The sequence below is a fragment of the Pygoscelis adeliae genome, unplaced genomic scaffold, assembly GCF_000699105.1.
Source record: "Pygoscelis adeliae isolate BGI_AS28 unplaced genomic scaffold, ASM69910v1 Scaffold10, whole genome shotgun sequence".
Classification (NCBI taxonomy): Eukaryota; Metazoa; Chordata; class Aves; order Sphenisciformes; family Spheniscidae; genus Pygoscelis; species Pygoscelis adeliae.
In genome coordinates, this window is record NW_008824053.1 from 7,016,209 (window position 1) to 7,026,734 (window position 10,526).

Consider the following 10,526-nt stretch of genomic DNA (forward strand, 5'->3'; position numbering starts at 1 on the left):
TGACCCTCCCATATCCTCCCCCCCCCAATACATGACCCCGTCCCCCCCTGTGTCCACCCCGTTAGCGTGCTTAGGGGCTCCATAGTACCCCATCTTGCACAGGCAAGGCTACACGAGTCCTGTTGGGAGCTGCTAAAATTCGCAAAGTGATGAGTGAATGGGGTGGTTATTGCTAGCAAGAACCACTATTGGTTTCTCAAGGGACAGAAAAGTGACTCTAAGCGAAAGCACTCAAGTAATTTTATTAACTATCATTCTGGCCTCAGTTCCCCTCTTGCATGCTTCATTAACTCATGTAAATTTATTGCCTTTCCTACAGTCATTACTGCCTCATGCTGGTGAAAGTGAGAAAAGCTTGAGCTATAACTTGGTATTTGGATTTCCTGGAGTATTAGAGCGTGAGGTGAACCGCAGGTTCCTGACTGCGTGCAATAGTGGCTTACGTCTGATTGTGTTCCTTAATTAGTTGTCTTTAACTGCTAAATTGAAGGAGTCTTTTTTTCCTTTTCCTTTTTCCTTTTTTAGCATCAGTGCCTGCTGTTATGAATTTTTTTTTTTTTGTACCTTGAAAGGTGGGTGATTTCCCATGAGGACGTCACTTGGGAACCGTATAACTTTAAGCCCTGTCATGGGATGGTTGTGCCAGGAAAGATGGAAATTTGCTGGCAGGAATGAGGCAGTGCAGGACGCAGCTTTTGGGAGGAATAAATCCTCGTTCAGTTCCTCCTCCTCCGTCCTGCAGCGGAAGGGAGCTGAGAGAAATGGAAGAAAAGGTGTGAGACACTGCCTGCCGTCTACACAGGAGGGATTTAGGGCTCTTTGGGGTACTAGAGGGACGTGCACAAGAGTATAGCCATATTCTTCTTAGAGATGAGTGTCTTTCCTCTAGACCTAAGAGGAGTGGGCAACGCTGATGTGTTGGCTGCGTAGCTAACTGCTTCTTAAACAAGGGTGCATTTGCCGTATTCCAGTGTTTTCCCATTTGAGAGCGGTTTCGTTGCACCTGTGCCCCAGGAATGCAGCCATGTCTGTTTGTATGGGGGATAGAGCACAAATGGATCGGGCTGAATGCAGCGGGTGAGATAGCTCGTTTGTTTATATGTCGTTTCTGGCCCTTTCATCTCCATAAAGCAGAACAAATCTGGCTTTTGACTATCAACTGCCAAATTTGGCTGAGCGAGTCAGCAGAGCACAGCTTTCTGAATGCTCGTGAACATCTGACTGATGAATGAATGATGGTTGTCTGAATGAATTGCGTTTATCAAGTTATGACAAATCAACATGTTTTCCCCTAGTTCAAGATTTATTTTGTCATTGCTGCGAACTGCAGTTACTGGGCGGTTTGAAAACGATTATTCCTTCTCTTTTCTTCTAAAGGGTCTGGAGTTGTAGTTGCACACAAGGCTGATGTACCCTCAACAGAGGTTTCTCCTCCAAGTCCCAGTCCTCTGAAAAAAAGCGGATCAATCAACTGGCCTTTCCCTGATAGAATTAAATCTCCCAGGACCGTGAGGAAACTTTCCATGAAAATGAAAAAGCTGCCAGAGCTGAGCAGGAAACTGAGTGTCAAGGGAACTTCAAGCCATACTAGTTCAGATAACCCTCCTTCCCTGCTGAAGGGTACCTGCCGGGATACAAGCCATACAGTGTCTTTGCCATCTTCTGGAAACTCAGCCACAGCTGCCAGCAGGAAAATGATAAGTCGTTACCATCTCGACAGCAGCGTGTCGTCGCAACACACCTACAAAAAGAAAAACTCGAGGAGCTCCAAATCCTTCAACAAAGGTGGTTACCTCAGTGATGGCGACTCTCCCGAACTTATAACAAAATCAGGTAAACATGGGCATGAAACCAAGTGTGGGAAAGGAAAGGAGAGCCTTCCAAGTAACAGTGGTAAAACTGAAATAGATATCGATGCTTTCAGACACTATAACTTTTCTGATCAACCCAAGTGCTCTCAGTACATCTCTGGACTCATGAGCATTCACTTTTATGGTGCTGAAGACTTAAAACCACCAAGAATAGACTCAAAAGATGTCTTTTGTGCAATACAGGTTGACTCAGTAAACAAAGCAAGAACAGCCCTGCTTACATGTAGGACAACATTTCTGGATATGGACCACACGTTCAACATAGAAATTGAAAACGCTCAGCACTTAAAGCTGGTGGTGTTCAGCTGGGAACCCACCCCACGGAAAAATCGGGTGTGTTGTCATGGAACCGTGGCTCTTCCCACTCTCTTCCGAGTGACAAAGACGCATCAGCTGGCTGTCAAACTGGAACCGAGGGGGCTTATTTACGTCAAGCTGTCGCTCATGGAGCAGTGGGAGAACTCTCTTGATGGTCTCGATGCGGATCGGGAGCCCGTGATGTTTGGGGTAGATGCCCGAAAAGTTGTAGAGAAGGAAAATGCGGGCTTGATGGTGCCACTTTTGATGCAGAAATGCATTCTGGAGATTGAAAAGAGAGGCTGTCAGGTACTGTGCATATTTTATTTTCTTAATATTTCTGTGTTGGGATAGCTGCTTGTTGCAGAGTGTGAGCAGTGAGTGGGAAAGGGGAAACTAAAAACACCTTTACATGTCACTTCTTTTTGCTTTGCTGCTCCTGTTGTTTGGTGAACACTAGTCATTGTAACGTGGGAAGAATAACAGGACTGTGTGAAATCAATGCTTCCAACTTGGCCTTTGTAGAGGAGGCATATGCTTGCTCACAGGAGATGCTCACAGTAGTGCTTTAGGACTAGGGAATGTTAAATGAGCCTGCAGCCCTCAGCATGTAGTCACACTCAGAAAGCAGAGCTGAGGTGAGAACTTGAAAATGCCGGATTCCTGAGACACAGATCGCTCCCTAAGGACATCATATCTAAATGCAAAAATTAGTATAATGTTCCCTCCTACCTGAAACCGAGGCATCGTGTGCAGTGACACAAAGTGGTGAGGACAGGTCTTCTGACAAAACTTTACTTACATGTGTGCAGTCTCAAGCCAACATGCCAAAGACTCGCCTCTGCCATCACTTTGTGTACAGCATTAAGATAAGGGGGAGACCCTGAGGGGCTGAATTAGTTGTTTCCCTATGCCACTGCTCCTTGCCTTTCTTCGGATCGTTTTCAAAATTAGGACAGGAGATGAATGGCAGCAGTGCCCAGTGTCTTCTCTTCATCCTGATGCAGTTTATTGGTTGATGTAACCTAATGGACAAAAATACGTATGAGAAACGAGGTATGGAAACGAATCCCCAGTTAGGGATGCTAGACAAGAAGTCTGTGAGGAAGGAAGGTGCACAGTCCTAAGGACAGATGTCCCCCTTGGCAGTTAATGTGAGCCTGGTGGGAGGACTCTGGCATGCTGTTCCACAGCACGCGCGAGCCCTCCGTTTCTGTTACACCCGTTCCTGCTCAGGTGAGATTGAGAAGTGATCGCACCTACCACTGTTACTATTTTAAATTGCTGACAGGCTGGATGTAGTTCCAAGTGTTATGAGATTAACCCTGCTATTTATAACCTAGGTCATAAAATATAAACAGAAATGGTATTTCTATGTAATCACTTTGCTGGAAGTCACTACTGATAACTGCGTGATTCTTATTGTGAATGCTTCTCCTAACATTATGCAAATCAGTGGAAAAGAGAAGTTTTATTCTTTCCAGTGTATGTGTCCCATGGTTTCAACATTTTATTTTGGGCTTATTAGCACCTAGTCATGCAAATGATATTGGGTAATCAAGGCAACACTGGTAATGAAGCGATTGGGATCTGAATTGTCTGAATGTACCTGGTGCTTTTGAGCATGAAATCTAATTTGTGTATTTGGACAGGGAGAACCAAAAATGCAAAATATACTGTTAACTTCTTTTTAACCACGTGCTTGTCTGACATTTTTTTGCTTTCCTATAGACTGCAGACTACTGTCATAGTGTGTCGTCTCCACCTGAATTTCAGACGTGGCATTAGAAAACTTCAGAGTTTAAAATAAATTGTCTTCGGCAAATACTAGATCATATTCAATCTTGGGAAAGAGGGAGTACAAATTCTATTGGGTAACTTTCCATTTATTTAAACAGGAATTAATATATGGCCAGACAAATACTCTTCTTTGCAAACCTAGATTTGCATGGTCTAAGTCAGTACAGTCTAAGTCAGGGGTTTCAGGTTTTTTTGTTTCTTTTGAGTCCATGGTAGTTTTGGACTAGCTATTTACTGCTTAGTATGCCTGCCTATAAAGTTCATTAAAATAAAGTAAAATTAATATATTTAAGATTTAATTCCTTAATATCATAGGAGTGCTTTGTATAAATGGTGTTGATGAAAATGAAAAGTAAATAATGATAAAATGCAAAATTTGAGTTCATGAAAGCACATTATTGAATTAGTAATTCAGTCCAAGAGTATTGTGGTTTCATTTCTATCACCTTGAGCATGTTAAATAACCCCTGCTTTGCATAAAACTTTTAATATAATTTGAAACACATGCAAGTCAGCATCTTGTCATCTTTAAAACAGCATATTACAGATGTAATAATGGAGTATTCATAATTCTTTTTAAACCCTGGTGTCAAATATAATTTAAATTTTGTTTACTATCTAGCTTATTCTGTATTTCTTTGTTTCCTAAGTTTGCAGAAAAGTGAAGCACTAAATGATTCCGGTTTAAAAGCCATGGTCTGTCAATAAAATACTGCTCAGCGTGTTCACTGTTACGGAAAACATTAGTGTTAGTAGCTTACCGCTTAACAGTCGCACCTGTGTCTCTTGTGTAATGTTTGATAACACACATTATCATTCGATGTTTGTGCTGTTTGAGTTTTCTTAAAGTTTGTTTCCAAACAATTGCCTGAAGGTGTTTGTCGCGCTTCCCGGATGAGACAAAGCATAATGTCAATTGTTAGTCCCCTCTGCAGGAAAATGACTGATGTGAGGCCGTTGTTTTTGCTCCTAGGTGGTAGGCCTGTATCGGTTATGTGGCTCAGCAGCGGTTAAAAAAGAGCTTCGAGAGGCGTTTGAGAGGGACAGCAAGGCCGTTACTCTCTGCGAAAGCCGGTACCCAGATATTAATGTCATAACAGGTAATACATTTACTTGCTTTTCTTTTAATACAGAACTGCGCCATGTTCCTAACGTACCTTTTAAAAGGTGAAATTGTGCTCCGAACTAGTTTTCTGTTGTCATTTAACAAGCTGTTAACTGCCGCTTTGTATTGCGAAAGGTTAGGTGAGAAGGAGTGGGGTAACCTTGGGGATGTGTAAATAGGAAGCGGCAGTGATTTGGCAGGAGGGCGATACGGAAAGAGCCGCTGTGTCGGTACCTGCTTTACCAGTTACAGAGGGAGGTGGGAGCCTGAAAGGAGCCGAGGTCCCTGCAGCAGGTTAAGCCACTGCTGTTGGTTTGTGTTGGAGCGGATCTTGAAAAACTCGGTTGTGATCCGAGACGTGCGCCGTGCCGGCCGCTCCACAGCATGTGGTCCAGGGGCCATCTCGGATCGACCCGCTGTCCTCCCTTTATGTTGGAGACTGCAGGATTTTTGGAAACAGATTTCCCATCCTCTGGTGCAGGCTAGTTAGAGCTGCAGGAAAGTGCCTTCATTTGATCATCTGCTTCTTTTAAAACATAATTAACTAGCAGCTTTCTCCTGCTCGCTGGAGTGGCCCTTTACTTGCTGTCACGCAGCAAGGTGAGGCAGAGGTGAGAAGGACTGGGAGTACAGGACCAGGAGGTTTTAGGAAGCCTGTCTGCATCTGCATCAGCTCTTTACAGGAGTGTTTACACAGGAGTTGCACTGCACAACTGAAGCAAGTTGTTGAGGGGCTTTTTTTGTTTGCTTAACAGTGGAACGGTTTTATAACTATTGATACATGTTATGTAAACCAAAGTTGATCTAATTTCAGGCATCACTGAGTAAACCAATTGCTCTAGGAAATTAGGCAGGAGCACTCGTTTCCTACGTATCCAGGGATGGAAAATGTGACAACAATAGTCAGGGTATAAATTTTCTGTGCCAAAGCCCTTTCTGTAACATCCAGCTGTACGGGACAGTTCTGCCCTGTTTGGTGGTTTATTTCATTTTGGTGTATTGGGAATGAATTTTGTTCGTTACACTTTATAATTATACAAAGTGGTATCAGAAGATATTACTCGGTGACATTGACTGGGTTAAATAAACCTTTTGGTTCAGAATGTCCAGCTGGTCGGTTCACCTTACTTGCCTTGGCTGGTTTTGCTGTTGGGTTCAGTGTTGCTCACAAGTACCGGCGTTCCCCGCAGCAGAAACCTGTGTTTACGTTTTACTCTGATGGGATACACCCTTATAAAGAGGAGGTGTAGAGTGAAAGTAAATAGTATAAAAGATCTTTTAAACTGGATAATTTTCTTCTCTTTACAAATAAATCAATGAGAAAAAGTGTTGATAATTTCTAAGAGCAGATTGTTCCATGAAATTATTGAAGTCCTGTTTTCTTCCCGATTTTGTAAATCAACTTAGAAGGGGGGGGAAAAAAACACCCCCTGTTGCTTTCTGCCAAACAGTGGAAACTGTCTGATATTGACTTGTAAGCAGACAAATGGCAAACTGCTATTTGGTTAATGTAAACTTTTGGCTAATGGAAAACTTTGTGGTTTTTTTTTTATTTATTTTATTTTTGGAATAGTAAAAATGGCATTGCACTCCCCCAAGTAATCATTACAATAAAACAGTATGTGCAGAAACGGTTCAGGAGTATCATGGGAAAGGGTATAGGAACTTAATTCTAATGCATATAAAAAAGAACCTGTAACACGTCATAAGCATTGTGATTTTCCTGAGTGCATTGTACACTCAGAACCAACCAGAACTGGCTGCAACCAAAGTCTGAACCGCAGGAGAGCTCGGTACTGATGCAAAGCCCTGGAAGGGCAGCGGTGCAGTCTGACTGATCTTTCCATCACGAGTTCATGATGCGGTGGCTAAACAGAAAAGTGTACTTCGATTTTTCAATATACATTGCTGCAGGCCTCATTGGTGATGGTGAACTTTTGGTGACTCTGTGGGTCCTGCTGGGCTCTTGGTCCTTTTTTGGTTTGTAATACTGAGGGATAATTTTTTGCATTCAGAGTTAGTATTCTAAGAGTGGAAAGACAACAGCTTTGGTGTCTGTCTTACAAAAAGACTACCGGGTACGCTTTTTTTATGTGTTATGTTGCAAGAGTTGACTTACATGCTGCTTTCCTTACAGGGTAAAAATAGTTTTAAGAAATTACATTTTAAAAAAAAATAATTCTTTCCCCTGGTTCCCTGCAGCTGCGCTGTGTGATTGCCTGTAGTGCCTGTCTTAGAGTTGTGTTGAAAGGACTGAGTGCAGGGGTCCTGCATGAGTTGGGGGGAGCGGGGAGGGAAGGGGTGTTTGCACCCATAACTGCCGCTGGCTAAACTGCAGCCCACTCTCTAATTAATTGTAAACAGTGTGGTCTGGGCTGAAAGGGGAACCTGCAATTTTTGCTGACAGATCTGAGGTACCCACCGTACTCCAGTGCTAGGGATAAAAGGGCCCAAAAAACCTCTCTCGCATATGCTTAGGGAGCTGGGTTGAGGAGGAATGTTTCCCCTGATGTGTTACTGCTGTATTTGCAATGCTGAGGCTGATGCATATGATTCACACTTTTATAAGCCAAAACATGTGTTCCATAAAATATGAATCCTCAGCATAAATCTTGGCTGATTTGAAGAGAAGTGCTGCCTTGTGTCCTTTTTGAAATTTGAGTAGCGCTGCTTTTCCAAAAGATTAAAAAGATATATTTTTTTTGACAGCTCTCCAAAGACTAGAGAATGAACATTTAATGATTAAATCTTGACTGAGAAATGCTCTTGGGATTGGCACAGGCTTACACGCAGCTAAGTGTGCTCGTGGCTCAGACTGAAGCAGGCAGCCAGTTTTCGGAACTGACCAGTAGTCATGTTGTTGCCTCACGTCTGTTCGCATCCACGTGAATTCATATCTCTGCATAAAGCGTGCAATACTGTTAACAGTTCAGTGGGTCAGAAAAATGAGGAATTAATGAAGTAGATGGCAATTTCTGCTCGCTGTCTAAATTGGTTGTGTGTGGTTGTGTCAAGGGTAATGTGCTAGTGGGCTGGCAGCAGCAGGAAGCATAGATTCATGGAAAAAAATAACAGCAGCCTCTTAACAGGGCTAATTTAGCTGAGTGAATAGGAAAAGGATTTAGAAAGGTCAAGGGGCATTCATGGCTCCCAAACTATTCTTTTATTCAGGGTTAAACAGGAGAAAGTCCTTTGGCAGGTGGTAGTCCTATGACTGTGGATGCTATTACAGGAATTCCTACTAAATTATTGTTAATAGATAGTTATGAGTGTTTCAACAAGTATAAGCTGATTTGATTGCAACATCCCCCTCCAAAAAAAAAAAGCACAGCTGAAACAAAGATCCTGATGAAAGTCAGCATCTCTTGCTAGTGTTTTGCTTTCAGGAAAAGGAAAACATCCCAAACTGTGATGTACAACACCAGCTCCTGCCACATTCGTCTCATAAATATTGTAACTGGTTAATCCACACATGGAACACGGGCCTCTAAAATGCGGGGAAGAAGAAAAATTTTCTGGGGAGGGGGGAATATGAGTAAGTTACTCAACAAAAACTAGCCACGTAAGTGGAACAGTAAAAAAAGTGGCATAATCTTTTTAAAACAAACAAAAAATCCCAAACCACCAGAGGGGAATATGCTTTCAGGAAAATATGTGGATGGTTGGTTGCATTTTTTTTTTTCTATTCCTGATGGGAGGTTCCCATTTTAAGCACAGGGTGAGCTGTTAGGTGCTGTGTGGTGGTCTGTGGAGACAGACGTTTTGCCTGGTTGCCCCATGCCTTATGCTGTGGAGAGGGATGGTCTGGCAGCTCCAGGGGGTGATGCTGCTTCAGTTAGCGCTGCTCGTGCAACATGGCTTGAATAGCTGCATTACCACTAGGTGCGGTGTTCTTAAAATAAAATTATTTACACGGGTAGAAGCCAACTTTTACTTGCATTCTGCATGTGAACATGGCTATGAAGGGGAAAATGTTAACTTTTGTTCCCTGTATTTTTTTTAGAAACAACCTCATAACAAGCACTCTGCTGTACGGTTCAGTTTACAGCTAGGTTATAAAGATTGAGTTTATGAAAACTGTTGCTTTGTTAAATAGCACGGTGTGATGGTATTTGCTGTGATTTGGGATTTTACAAGGCTATGAGGAGTGCCTACTAAAAAAATCTACCTTTCCAACTTTGCCTTTTCTGAGGATGGGCTGCTTTGTTAATTACAGTACCCGCTTTCAAAAAGTTTGTTTTTATCCACCATTTCTTCTTAACAAAGTATTTAAAATCAATTGTTATCTAGCTAAAACGGGTAGATATTTGTGGCACAGAATGCATTTTTTAATGAAAATAAAAGCTAAAACCCCACTCAAACTGAAGTATCAGCCAGCTTCTAAAGCCAGCTTACAAGAATGCAAATACTCAATTCCTTCTTGTTTGTTTGCACCTGTGGAAGGAATAGGGGTTAATGCGCTTGCTGGTTGCTGCATCCCCTAGAAACAGCCTCTCCTCCGGCACGTCTCCAGCTTCTGAAATGGTGCAGTAAGTCTCTGCAACTGGGAGGGCTCAGTGCACGGGTATTTTAGCCAGTGTCTCCTGTGGATGTGAATTGTAGTTGTCACAGCGGAAGCGGGCGGTGTGCTGGGGGGACAGTACCCAGAGGCAGGGGGGAGTTGATGTTTCCTTCTTGAGGACATCTGTCTGGTCTGTGTCTTGGTAGGTGAGAAAACGCCATGTGCTTTGCCGAGCGTGGCGCTGGCACCGAGGTGTTTGCTCATAATTTCATAGCCGAAAATACATTCGTGGTGGGTTGACCCTGGCTGGGTGCCAGGTGCCCACCAAAGCTGCTCTATTGCTCCCCTCCTCAGCTGGACAGGGGAGAGAAAATAGAACAAAGGGCTCGTGGGTCGAGATTAGGACAGGGAGAGATCATTCACCAATTACCATCACAGGAAAAGCAGACTTGGGGAAATTAGTTTAATTTTTTACCAATCAAATCAGAGTAGGATAGTAAGAAATAAAAACTAGACCTTAAAACACCTTCCCCCCCCACCCCTCCCTTCTTCCTGGGCTTAAGTTTAATCCTGATTTTTGCTACCTCCTCCCCCCCGGCCAGTGGTGCAGGGGGACGGGGAATGGGGGTTGCAGTCAGTTCATCACACGTTGTCTCTGCCGCTCCTTCCTCCTCAGGGGGAGGACTCCACACTCTTCCCTTGCCCCAGCGTGGGGTCCCTCCCATGGGAGACAGTTCTCCACTAACTTCTCCAGCATGAGTCCTTCCCATGGGCTGCAGTTCTTCACAAACTGCTCCAGCGTGGGTCCCTTCCACGGGGTGCAGTCCTTCAGGAACAGACTGCTCCAGCGTGGGTCCCCCACGGGGTCACGAGTCCTGCCAGCAAACCTGCTCCAGCGTGGGCTCCTCTCCACGGGGCCACAGGTCCTGCCAGGAGCCTGCTCCAGCGCGGG

The 10,526-nt window shown here is 43.7% G+C and overlaps 1 protein-coding gene across 1 annotated transcript in view; it reads left to right on the forward strand.

Moving 5' to 3' along the window:
- Positions 1 to 10,526, forward strand: part of SYDE2 (synapse defective 1, Rho GTPase, homolog 2 (C. elegans)) — a 32,951-nt gene that overhangs the window by 14,601 nt on the left and 7,824 nt on the right. Inside the window, 2 exon segments of the mRNA XM_009333891.1 lie at positions 1,378 to 2,477; positions 4,942 to 5,068. Coding sequence (XP_009332166.1) covers positions 1,378 to 2,477; positions 4,942 to 5,068 — 1,227 coding nt within the window.